This window comes from Coenobita brevimanus, chromosome 39 (genome assembly GCF_032717465.1).
Source record: "Coenobita brevimanus isolate Jiangsu-jjx chromosome 39, ASM3271746v2, whole genome shotgun sequence".
Classification (NCBI taxonomy): domain Eukaryota; kingdom Metazoa; phylum Arthropoda; class Malacostraca; order Decapoda; family Coenobitidae; genus Coenobita; species Coenobita brevimanus.
The window spans coordinates 6,933,195-6,946,319 of NC_136992.1; the positions used below are offsets into that span (position 1 = coordinate 6,933,195).

General features: G+C 42.1%; 1 protein-coding gene across 1 annotated transcript in view; it reads right to left on the reverse strand.

Annotated features, from left to right (window-relative positions):
• The window catches only part of LOC145396722 (chondroitin sulfate N-acetylgalactosaminyltransferase 2-like), a 31,517-nt gene that overhangs the window by 13,300 nt on the left and 5,092 nt on the right, over positions 1-13,125 (reverse strand). The window contains exons 4-6 of the mRNA XM_080270008.1: positions 11,801-11,920; positions 11,438-11,564; positions 10,279-10,363 (exon numbers count right to left, since the gene is read on the reverse strand). Of these exons, the coding sequence (XP_080126134.1) occupies positions 10,279-10,363; positions 11,438-11,564; positions 11,801-11,920 (332 nt within the window). The remainder of the gene's footprint in view (positions 1-10,278; positions 10,364-11,437; positions 11,565-11,800; positions 11,921-13,125) is intronic.

Sequence of the window (13,125 nt, forward strand, 5' to 3'; positions counted from 1 at the left end):
AAAAACTTAAGCATGTTCACAAAAGACATAACTCGAGAGGTAAAGTATGTTCGGAGAGGCATATGACAAGAACACACTCTTAACTAGGTAATCCATGGTTTAACTCTGAGCCACAAGAATTTTAAAGAATTGGTGTTGATGGATTAGCCAGTGACGTTTGCCTATGATTAGGAATGTCTGAATGATGTGTGAATGATATTGTTATTCACACCATTTGGCATCTTGTGATAGTTCTGTTTTCGTTCTTTGCCTTATACTGTTTTCGTGTGCTTTTGTAAGTGGGCGTGCTCTCTCTCTCTCTCTCTCTCTCTCTCTCTTTCTCTCTCTCTCATATGCACATTATCTCACACTCTACATAATATTTATCAATTCCTTCGTATTGTTCACGGCCCTGCATTACTTTTTATTTGTTGTTTTACCCACCTGACAATAAATATATATCAGTTTGAATATCTTCCTATCTTTAAGTATTCTGACTCGTATTCAAAGGTCAGTATATTATTGCCTGATACAAATAATTATCGTTTATTTTCAAAATAGCAACAAAGATGCTACTGTTCGGGAAAATGGTCACACCACAAAAAGCTGGTATTGGATGATTGAGGTCAGAGCGTCGATGGTGGCCAAGGGGTAAATGGAGGGATTAGATACAGCCATCATTAATCTTCATGCTGCTATGGGTGGCTCTTACAAGTTGCATTAGCTTGTCTGTCGGTAGCATAAATAAAATAAAATATATATCATTGGGCTGGTGGAGTCGAATGATTAGAGGTCGCAGGGAGGGGAATGACAGTACTATAGTAATAAAAATAACAATAATAATAATAATAATAATAATAATAATAATAATAAGAAGAATGTTATGAAGGGAGATTTGCCAGTTAGGTAGTCTCGTACCTTCGAGACGTATCTCGTACCGTAAGTCCCAGCATCGGTACATGTCAGAGTTGCCAGTTTGTCTGCTGTTTGTAAGCATAGTTATTTCGTAAGTTATGCATTAATTTTTGTGTTCTTTTTCTTTATAATGTTTTATTTAAGTGATTGCATGTTGAATTATGTAATTTAAGTTCGTATGGTAAATGATTTAGAGTGTTATGTGATGTAAGACAACACTGGCATGTTTTGGGCTGCTTCCGAGTTGGCAACTGTTGCCCATCGAGAGTACACTTGCATAATGTAGACGTTTCTAGAACAATGGAAGCTTATACAAGATGGGGTAGAGATTATTACAAGTTTAATGAGGTGTCAAGTCAGTTTAAGTAAAGTGCAGTCGGATTTAGTTCAGTAGTGCAGTGTCAGTGTCAGTGAAGATTGTATATTTTTTGGTACTTGTGAAAACAGTGGCAAACAGTGACGGGTTATTGAAGTTTGTATATCACTGAACTTGAGAAAACAGTGAAGTGTCAGGCATTAATTGTAATAACTGTGCAGTGTTGTTATGCATTAAGTGTAATAGCAGTTAGTAGAGTGTGTATAGCTCCAGTGCTTGTGAGAACAGTGTAGCTGAAAAGCATTAAGGCCGCTTTCACACGAGGCTACCGGTGGCCGCCACTGCTGGCCGCAATTAGTTGCCTCCCATAGTTTTCAATGGAGCTTTTCAGACGAGGCCACTGCGGTTACCCGGCCGGCAACCAGCTCCCGGTGGTGGCTCGCTCGCGCAACTAGTGTCCGCCACTGGTGGTTGCTGCCACTCGCTGTAAAGCATTTTTTCGAATCGGAGCTTTCATACGACTACACTAGTTGCCGGCCCCTTCACACTGGGCCATCAGTGGCCGCCGCTGGTGGCCTCATGTGAATGCAGCCTAAGTGGAACTATTCGGAAAATAAAGACAGTGATCTTTAAGGAGCCAATGTTTATTTTTACCTCAGCTGCTCAGCTGATCTTGTGTACCGCACACCTAAAGGCTAACCATAGGAAGAACAACTCGCTGGGCAATGTCCTTCCAATTCTGTATTACTGTTGTTGGAGCCTGTGGCAGTGACGGGGACGGGGACGTAACACTGGTGTCAGGAGTCTGGGATTATTTAGGGCTGCAGTGAGCCTAACCTTCAACATGGAAGCGGAGGGTGTGAAGACAAAGTCTCGAGTTAGGCAGGAGGAGATTTCCCTGGCGACAATCGTGAAGCTACTGAAGGCACAACTTGAAGAACAAAAAGAACAATTACGAGCACATTATAAAGAACTCAGCGAACTAATTCAGGCACGAGGTGAACTACTGAAGGCAAATAGGGAACTACTAAAGGCACAATGTGAGGAACAAATAGAATGATATAAGCAACTTCGGGAGGCATCAGAGGAGCAACAGAGGGAATTACAACCGAAGATGCAAGGACTGCTAAATGCTTTCATGGAGGAAATGAAGGAAGAACAGCAACAGCTTAAGGAGGAAGTAGACGCCAAGCTAGAGCAACAGAAGCATGAGGTAAGCAATAATGTGATGGAGTGCAGACAGCATGTAGACGACCAACTGAAGCATGTAGACAACCAGTTGAAAGCAATTACTGAGGGAATTGTGATGGAGTGCAGACAGCATGTAGATAGCCAGTTGAAGCATGTAGTCAATCATGAGAAGATAATTAGTGAGAATATGGATGCTGTAGAGAAATATTGCACTGCTGAGCCTCAGGTTAGTGTACAGAGAGCATATGAAAGGAGTGGACAGTGTATGGTGAATCTTGGCGGATCCCAGGCATCTGAAGATGGCATTGCAGGGTTGAATAATCAGAATGTTGGAGGTTCAAGTCCTGGACATAGCCTAATTACGATGCCTCAGTTTTTAGGCCCCAAATCATTGAAGTGCATGGCTATAATGGGGATCCAGTTATGAAGAAACCTCAAGAAAGTGATGGTAGAGTATCTTGGGAAGCATACCGTGCACAGTTTGAATTACTTGCTGATCAGAATGGTTGGGATGATAAGAAGAAGGCTGCAGAAGACCCACCACTGAAGAAATGCAAGAGAACATTGATGAATTGTGTGCGAGAAGACAGAAAGACAGACGACATGCAGTGTAGTAGGAATGGGAATCATAGGAAGAAAAGCTGCTGGACTGTAGTGACGGGGCCGGCGTCGGACGGAGAAGACCTGGGGAGGATGCAGATGGAGGGTGCAGATTTGCAACCGGTGCTGAAGTGGCTGCAGCGGAGTGCAGTGCGACCATCATGGGGAGGAGTTTCCAGGTTGGGCCCTCTGACCGGGAGCTGCTGAAGTCAGTGGGACCTTCTTCGTTGCAATGGACTACTGGAGCGTCAGTGGGAGATGCCCAATGGCCTCAGCAAGTGCTGGCAACTGTTGGTTCTGAAGAATATGAGGTCTGAGATCTTGGATGAGTCCCATAACCAGATCACTAGTGGGCACCTGGGAGTGAAGACAATTCTAAGCCGGCTGCGACTCAAGTTCTACTGGATTGACATGCGTCAGGATGTTGAAGAGTGGTGTCGGACCTGTGATGTGGGCTGTGTCAAGAAGAGGACCAAGACCTTCCAGGAGGAGTGGACTGTGTGGAAGAGCAAGGACATTGTCGGAAGCGGCATAGAAGAAGACCTGATAAGTTGAAAGATTATTTTGTGTACAGTTAGATGTTCCATTAAGATTAAGATTTGTGTCCTTATATACTGTTTAGTTTTGTCAGGACGACAAAGAACTAGGGAGGGGGTAGTGTTATGAAGGATGATTTGCCAGTTAGGTAGTCTCGTACCTTCGAGACATTTTTCGCAGGACCCATATACATACAGGGTCTTCTCACACCTTTCCACTACGCAGATTTACTGACGTCACGCTTGAGACAGGGCACTCCCCCCATTTCTCCCCACCCACCATCTCCCTTGGGACCTCAGAGGGAGGCCTCAAGTCGCGGTGAGGTGCAGCTGTCTGTCATCCTCCATACCCACCCCTCCCACCTTGCTTCCTTTACACAACTCTGTTCCCCACACACATTTCCTCAATTCAAATGATTGTTTAACCTCTCCTTTCTCATATTTAAAGGTACATGATTTACAAATAAACACAATATACTCTAATAGTGACATTTATTAGGATACATGGATATAATCTTGGTATAAATGATACCGGATGTTTATTGGTACTGCTACCGGTATTGACTATATGTTACTATGCAGGCTTCATTTCCTTAACTTCGACATCTTACTCTGCAGATTTCGTGTCGAGTTAGCCAAATTTCTGTTTAATACCCGCATCCTGAAAAATACTCGGTTTCGAACAAAAAGGCTAATTACTTCAGTAGGAAGAGACACATGCCTATATAATAGTACTGACAATGCCTTGCCAGTTGTCTTTTAAATTACCGTTGGTAAGGCTTAGGTTTTATGCTGGTTTTAAGCCACAGTATGTCAAATGTATATATTCCGCATATATCATGGAGAGAGAGAGAGAGAGAGAGAGAGAGAGAGAGAGAGAGAGAGAGAGAGAGACTGCTTAGATACCAAATCGTTAATTATGAATAACAAATCTCTTAATCCGAGCTACTAAATATATGTGAATGTATTACATATACCCTTTGTGGCTTCATGTACATAAAAAGCTATATAGTTTTTACGAATTATTCACTCTTTGAGAACGAAAAGTGGCTGTATAAATCATTTCCAATGACCTGGCACCGTTGTTTTTGCGACCTGGAAGGGAGGGAGGGAGGGAAGGAAAGGGGGGGATGATAACATACTTCATGCCAAACGCTTCCAGATGGAATTACTAAGTTACGAACCTGCTTTAAACAAATACATTCTGCGATATACCGTACTTAATTTTCAACACTACTGCTTTCTTGCTAGGGTACTCAGTAATGGTTACCTACAGTGCGTGGGTAGAACAAAATAATGGTGAGTAAATATGAATACTAGCAACTCATACTAGTGCGGTGGCCAGTTGCCTCAATTTATTTTACCTGGGCTGGTAAATGCAATGCACCACGTGCTTTTCCACATTTCTGCAAGCACTAACCTCGTGAGGAGAGATATACTGTACAGCTTATAAAGAGCAAAGCCCACCATATACAGGGATATGCACCTACGCAGAGAGAGAGAGAGAGAGAGAAAGGGGAAGGGACTTAACACTGAATGAAGCTGATGGCAGATTCAGCGTTGGCAGGGCGTGCTCTTCAAGGTGTATTTGATTTATTGGAATAGGCAGTTTGAGAAGTTCATATTTTAGATTTCTTTTATAAGCACTTTGATCAAAGTGAAGGCTGCAGATGCGAGCAGTATTCGGATTAATTGTCTTTCCTCTTGCACAGATGAATCCACTTACGTCTAATCTCTTCATCTTTGGGGAAAATATGGAAAGTTATATTCCCACCTTTCTTCAGTAAAGAGTTACAGCCAAACAATGCACAATTGGTAGGCATTATTTCACTGGGCACATACAATGGAATAAAGTGAGGGTGACAGAGGTGACCTGTTCGGCGCCGTGACCTCTGAGCAACTGAGTCTACTTCTCACTATATGGCAACCCCTTCTCGGAAGACCTCACCTGGTGTCTTCGCCATGACGTCATGCGCAAACGCGACGCGTTTTGGGGTCGGTATGGTTAGACCCTGTATGTATATGGGTCCTGATTTTTCGTACCGTAAGTCCAGCCATCGGTATGTGTCGGAGTTGCCAGTTTGCCTGCTGTTTGTGAGCATAGTTATTTCGTAAATTATGCATTAATTTTTGTACTCTTTTTCTTTACAATGTTTTTTTAAGTGATTGCGTGTTGAATTATGTAATTTAAGTTCGTAGTAATTGATTTAGAGTGTTATGTGATGTAAGACAACACTGGCATGTTTTGGGCTGTTTCCGAGTTGGCAACTGTTGCCCATCGAGAGTATACTCGTAGAATGTAGACGTTTCCAGAACAATGCAAGCTTATACAAGAAGGGGTAGAGATTATTACAAGTTTAGTGAGGTGTCAAATCAATCTGAGTAAAGTGCAGTCGGATTTGGTTCAGTAGCGCAGTGTCAGTATCAGTGAAGATTGCATATTTTTGGTACTTGTGAAAACAGTGGCAAACAGTGACGGGTTATTGAAGTTTGTATATCACTGAAACTTGAGAAAACAGTGAAGTGTCAGGCATTAAGTGTAATAACTGTGAAGTGTTGTTATGCATTAAGTGTAATAGCAGTTAGTAGAGTGTGTATAGCTCTAGTGCTTGTGAGAACATAGTAGTTGGAAAGCGTTAAGTGGAACTATTCGGAAAATAAAGACTGTGATCTTTAAGGAGCCAGTGTTTATTTTCGCCTCAGCTGATCTTGTGTACTGCGCTCCTAAATGCTAACCATAGGAAGAACAACTCACTGGACAACGTCCTTCCTATACTGCACTACTGCTGATGGAGCCTGTGGTAGTGACGGGGACGGGGACGTAACAATGATAATAGTAATAATAATAATAATAATTTGACACAAAGTTAAACTTCCTATCTTTATTTTCCTTACGCAAATCAAAAGTAACCGGAATCTCAAAGCCTGAAAAGGATCTCATTCCAAAGAAGGACAGAAGGAAAATCCCTTCGTTTCGAGATGCCCGGACACACTGTGGAAGTCATAGGCAGTAGGAAGGACAGACTGAGGAAGTTTGTTCATAAATTAATCTGTTGTGAAAATTAAGAACTAAAAATGCCAGTTCTTGAATTAGAAGGTTAGACAAAAGGATGTTAGAGCGCGTAGATAAATGTGTGCTGATCAGAATCATACAGTGTTCGCTTAAATAGAAAACCTAAGTACCTGTAATTATAAAGATAGTTACTGACCATTTAACTGCCGTAATTTTCCCTCAGTGAATATACCCCAATTAACTGACTTCAAAGGGCATATCATACCTCTATTTATTCGTAATAATAAAACAGATAATTAATCCCCGGCCACATCACAGTACAACACACCAGGCAGTTTGGGTGAAATATCACTAATGTGATTTTTTAAGTTCGTTAATTATACAGGTATTAATCCGGTGAAAGTGTTTTATTTACTGGCCGCAAAAGGGTGGCCGGCATCATCGGTTTATTGGAGATTTGTGAGTGCCTGATATGACATGAATCAGCCCGTGCACCTGTATCACGCCACAGCCATTGACTTGTTACTGCTGCTCTTGTTGTTGTTGTTGCTTAACCCCAGTCTGTCTGGCCCATCAGATCCATCTGCTACAGGTAAGCAACTGACGCTACTCTCTCAATACGCCGTGTAGGGAACTGGCGCCCTCTTGTGGTAGACAGCGCCTCACCTGGGTAGGACCAGAGTCCTTCCCACTGAGAGGTGCAGGGATATATAAGATTTGACTCCCTGGTGGACACCGCAGCTGCTTCGCTCCACCTAGGGTGCACAGCGCCATACTGTGTAGGCCCCTCGTCAGCGCCAACGGTCATACCATGTAAAGTGTACCGCTTCTCGGTACTGAGCTGAGATTGTGAAGTACTGAAACCTGTTCTTTCACACAGTACTCTTTTCACTTCAACTTGGGCAAAACTGCCATTTCTCTATTAAATACGGAGTTGAAACATGCAGATCAACACAGACACTTTGCTGTAGTCATGAAGAAGTGCTATGGAGAGAATGTAGATCCCTCTAATTCTGACATGGAACTAAAGGTAATAGATACAAAAGGAGGAAAATGTGCTCCAGGTTACAGTGACAGAACTACAATAACTGTAACTGTGCTGCCGCCATCCAATTAGCTGGTGTATCTATGTCGGACCCGCTACTGCGTTGTGAGTGTGAAGTATTGACTGCTGTCCTCTCACGCCATCACCCTCAACAACACTACAGTTTTGCCAATAGAATATAATTTATGCCAAACAATTTTTTTTTTTTCATTTATTTATTCTTATATTAATTCTGAGGAGGATGTGCTGAGTTGTTTACACTACTGCGCTTTACTTCTGAACTCTGCAACTGTAAGAGATCTCCAGTCACCCATTGTTGTCATTTTATTTTTTGCCCTGCAGAGAGCGTAGAATTCAGGGGGTGGGCTACGCAGTCCCGACATTTAAGGCGAGAGCAACCAATCTCACATCCGTAAGTGGCATTATGTGAGCAGTACACGCCAGTCATCCTCGGATACAAACCCTAACGGGCTGGCACGGTTACGGCTTAATGCCACCATTTTAACCCACATAAAACCATATATGGAAAGACGCTTCCCACCGCACTGTGACATCTGTAATGCGGTGTTATCTATTAGTCATATCATCCTGCGCTGTCGGCGATTTATTCGTGAACGTGCTTCACTTATAAATTACTGCGGCGCAGTAGACGTCCCCTTCACCCTTTCCACCATCCTGGGTGATGGGGACATTGTTATGACTGATAAATTGATGGCTTTCTTGAGAGAGACCGGACTCATCAGAGTGATGTGACTTTTTTACTGCGTGGTTATGGTTTTTATGAACAGTAAATATGTATATATTGTAATATTAATTAGGGTTGACAGTTGACATATTTTAAATAGTTCCTCCTCCCACCGATCTATTTTTAATATAGATGTCCCCTACATTAAGCCAAGTTCCTCGCCTGACAGTCACCAGCTGATAAGTGCAAGTGTGCAATATAGGAAGGTATTGGGCACTTGCAGTCGATGGTGGTCTGCTGGGCGAGGTTCTTCACTTTTTGTACGAATTATGTAAATACATTATATTATCTTGCTTAAGTTATTCTAATTAGGGACGACAGCTGACGTATATGGAAATGTTCCTGACTCGTCTGGTTCACTTTCATATACTGATGTCCCCTATATTAGGTTGTGCCTCGACTGACAGTCACCAGGTGATGAGTGCAGGTATGTAATGTAGAAAGGCATTACATATCTGCAGTCGATGGTGTTCTGTTAGTCGAGGTATTTTTACCATTAGTGTAGGTCTAGCTATTTGTCTCTGTAGGATTTAGTATAGGTTAGCGATTTGTCTGTTAGGTGATTAGTTTTAGGGTATTTAGATTAGTTTGTCTTTATAATATAAGATATAAAAAATATAAAACCAAGAAAAAAAAAAAAAAAAAGATTAAAATTATTATATATATATGTACGTTTGCATGAAAGTGTGTCTGTATGTATGCATGGAAGTGTGTGTGTGTGTGTATGTGTGTATGTATGTATATATATATATTTATGTTTGTATATATGTGTATATATGATTAAATGTATATATATATATATATATATATATATATATATATATATATATATATATATATATATATATATATATATATATGGCCTTAATAACCAGGGGCTTCGGCCCCAATGGTTGATAGGCCGGAAAAAAAAAAAAAAAAAACTAACGGGCTGGAGAGAATACATATCGCCGTATGTGAATTAAAATCGGTTGTTTGATTTTTGCTTGAACCAGACGATTTTATGTAGTTCAGGAACGTCCCTACGGCAGTGAAGGGGTTAGTGAAGGCTGTCCCTTCACCTCTCCTATCTCTGTTTCATCACTCGATTCATAGACGCTGTTCTGTGACTTAGTAAAGTGAGGTGCACATTACCAGTAAAACGCCTTTGTCGGCGTGGTGCGAGCGTGGCCATTTAAATCCGAAAGCACTGAAATGTCGCCTTACACCCTGAGGATGCCCAGAATATATTGATGGCTTTCTGCCTACCAGGTTTCATGCATTTACGACAAGCTCTCTGGCCTGTGGCCCTCTTTTGAAGATTTTCGACATGCTGCACTTGGCACGTATTACGTGCCACGTGCACCGCCAAGGTGTGGTGAAACCTAACAAAAAATAAGATAAAATAAATAAGGAATTGGGCTATCATATGGTGCAAACCACGCAGTGATCGGCCCTGCGGTTGCTGAGATATAAGTTTGTCAATAGCGATACGGTCGGGCCAGGTCGGGCCGGGCCGGGGTGAGCTGCTAATATGTGAGAAACTGCCACTGCTTGAGAGACTAGCGAGGGCTTTGCCCTTTCTCGTAATCATTCATCTGTAGTTGATGATATGCATCTGTATCCACTGCTTCACATTTGAGCATCTGTGAATCCAGAAATGAGAAAGAGGCAAGGGAGACGAACGAGCTTTAGTATTTGACTGAATGTAGTCCTTCCAGCTTGGCAAGTTTTCCTATGCTGGATACTGTTATCAAGCGTTAAACAAACCATTCATTATCCATTCCTTTACTACCCACGAAATTAGGAGGGTATTTTGTCTGGACATGAAAATAATAAATAATACAAGAGGCATCTTTGAGATGAATGGATGAACACACACACACACACACACACACACACACACACACACACACACACACACACACACACACACACACACACACACACAGCACGTACCCTTAGACACGCCATCATCTGGCCTTGCCCCACCGCAGAGCAATACTTGGGGTGGTAGCGGTGGAAGAGCCCGTAGTCCAGAGATCTGCAGGTGATTACCAAAGGTTACCATCATCATCATCATCTTCAGTGTCATCTCCCTAACCTTTCCATCATCATCATCATCTTTAACGCCATTACCCTACCCCTGTTTTCGTCATCATCATTGTTGTTATCATTCTCACCCACTTTCCATCATAATCATCTTCAAAGTTATCGTCCTAACCCTCTTTACATCGTCACTAGCATCATCACACTAACCTCTTTCCATCATCACGATCATCATCATCATCATCATCTTCAACTTCATCACCCTAACCGTCTTTCCATCATCATCATCATCATCATATCCATCTTTCCATCATCATCATCATAATAATAACCATCTTTCCATCATCATCATCAACGTCATCATCCTAACCCTCTCTCCGCCATCATCATCATCATAATCATTATCATCATCATCATCACCGTTGTCGTCATCATCCTAACAATCTGTAACCTTAACTCTCTTTTCATCATTGCCATCGTCATCATCGTCTTGAACGTCTTCACCTTAACCCTCCTTCCATCATCATTACCATCATCCTTATCCTCCTCATCATCATAATCTTCTTGTTGTTTTTCTTGTCCTTCTTCTTCATCATCATATTTTTTTCATTCTTTCTTTCATCATCTTTTTCTTCATCTCATCACCATTTCCATCATCTCCATCATCTTTGCCTTCTTCTCACACACACATTACCTCTGAATAATTGTTCTCAACATTTGATCTAAAGTGAATAAGTACCTTTCAAGCTGATATTTCTAGCTCTGATTAGACTTAGCCACGTGACCTCCACTTCTGACCTTTTGTTCTTAAATAAAACAGGTTCACTCATTTACTGACACTCACACCTTCTACCGAGTTTGGTTATAATCAGTAAAAACTGAGTTAGTTTGTTAAAACAAACACACACACACACACACACACACACACACACACACACACACACACACACACACACACACACACACACACACACACCAAAACCTAACACCCACTCTTGCTTGGTGAGCGCTGATGTAAAAACACGTAACCGTCTTAAGAACCATTAATCAACTCCACACACCACCTCACCTAACAATCTTGTAGCCCATGCGAGCGGTAACCTTAAGGAAGGTTACGTCCTCTCCTCCCCACTGGGTCTGGTTGGGGTTGAAGCCGTCTATTCGCATGAAGTCGGACTTGTAGATGCACACCATTCCTGCGTGTGGAAGAAGTTGTGATCTGAATGACTGGTAAGCAGGGGTTGGAAGAGTTGCTGTGTGTGTGTGTGTGTGTGTGTGTGTGTGTGTGTGTGTGTGTGTGTGTGTGTGTGACGGCATAGTATCATGTAGTTATATGTAAGGTGAATGGTACCACTGTCAGGTATCATACTATGTCATAGACGGTTTTACTCAGGTAAAGAGAATCATCAAAAATCTTCTGTTGGCGCCTCACCATGGCCCCACAGGCGCCAGAAGCCGAAGTTATCGTCCAGGTAGGGTTCCTCCAGCCGGCTCTTGGCCTGGGAGTTTTTGCGAGTGCTCCCCAGGGGGTTGAGCAGGGCAGGGTTGTACTCTGAGAAGGCCACGGGGAAGTACACCTGGTGAGGAAGACTTGATAGGGGGTTGTCTCTCTCTCTCTCTCACTCATATATATATATATATATATATATATATATATATATATATATATATATATATATACCATACCTGTATATATATATATATATATATATATATATATATATATATATATATATATATATATACCTGTATATATATATATATATATATATATATATATATATATATATATATATATATATAATCTATCTATATACCTAGGCTGCTTCCCCCAAGGAAAGGGAGGTAGCCGAGACAGGACGACTCACTCTCCATTTACTCATCCATTCAAACACATTCATTCGCATCTTAGCCCCAAAGGGGAGAACGGACAGATCCTCACCGCATCACACCGCACAAGGGTCAACTGCGCAGTGCAAGCAGTGACATCCACAGCAGGGCCCGACAGCAGAACTGGTTTACCCCTGCCACATCATAACAGACCCATCCCCTTACCCGCACCTGACCTGACTAGCCGATCAGACCAAATGAGGGAGAATATCCCCTCAGGGCTGCGTCATCACTTATTCATTCACAATTTCTCTCCATTTATTTCTGTCACGCACAGCCACTCTTCCTTGCTCAACAGACATCCCTCTCGCATCCAGCGCTCTCTTCACACTGTCCATCCATCCTATTCGTGGTCTTCCTCTCAGTCTTACACCTCTCACATCAGATCTAGTTATCTTTTTCACCAATCGCTCATTATCCATTCTCTCCATATGCCCAAACCATTGCAACACCCTCTGCTCAACTCTACCAGCCATCTCCCGAACAACTCCAGTTCTCCTTCGCACTTCATCATTTCGCACTCGATCCATACGCGTCACTCCACACATACTCCTCAGACATCTCATCTCCATTACATTCAAACTTTTCCTCTCTGCTACACCCATATTCCATGTTTCAGCCCCATATAACGCAGTCGGTACCACAACACCCTCATACAGCCTTCTCTTTACATCCATTCTAAGCGAACGACATTTAAACACTTTTTTTCATTCCTCCCAGCACCTTTCCTACTTCATTAATTCTAAACTTCACTTCTGCATCTATTCTTCCATCCACAGCAACATGTGACCCTAGATATTTAAAACAATCTACCTCCTCAAGCAACTCACCATTCAAAACTATATTCATCCCCCTACCATCTATCAA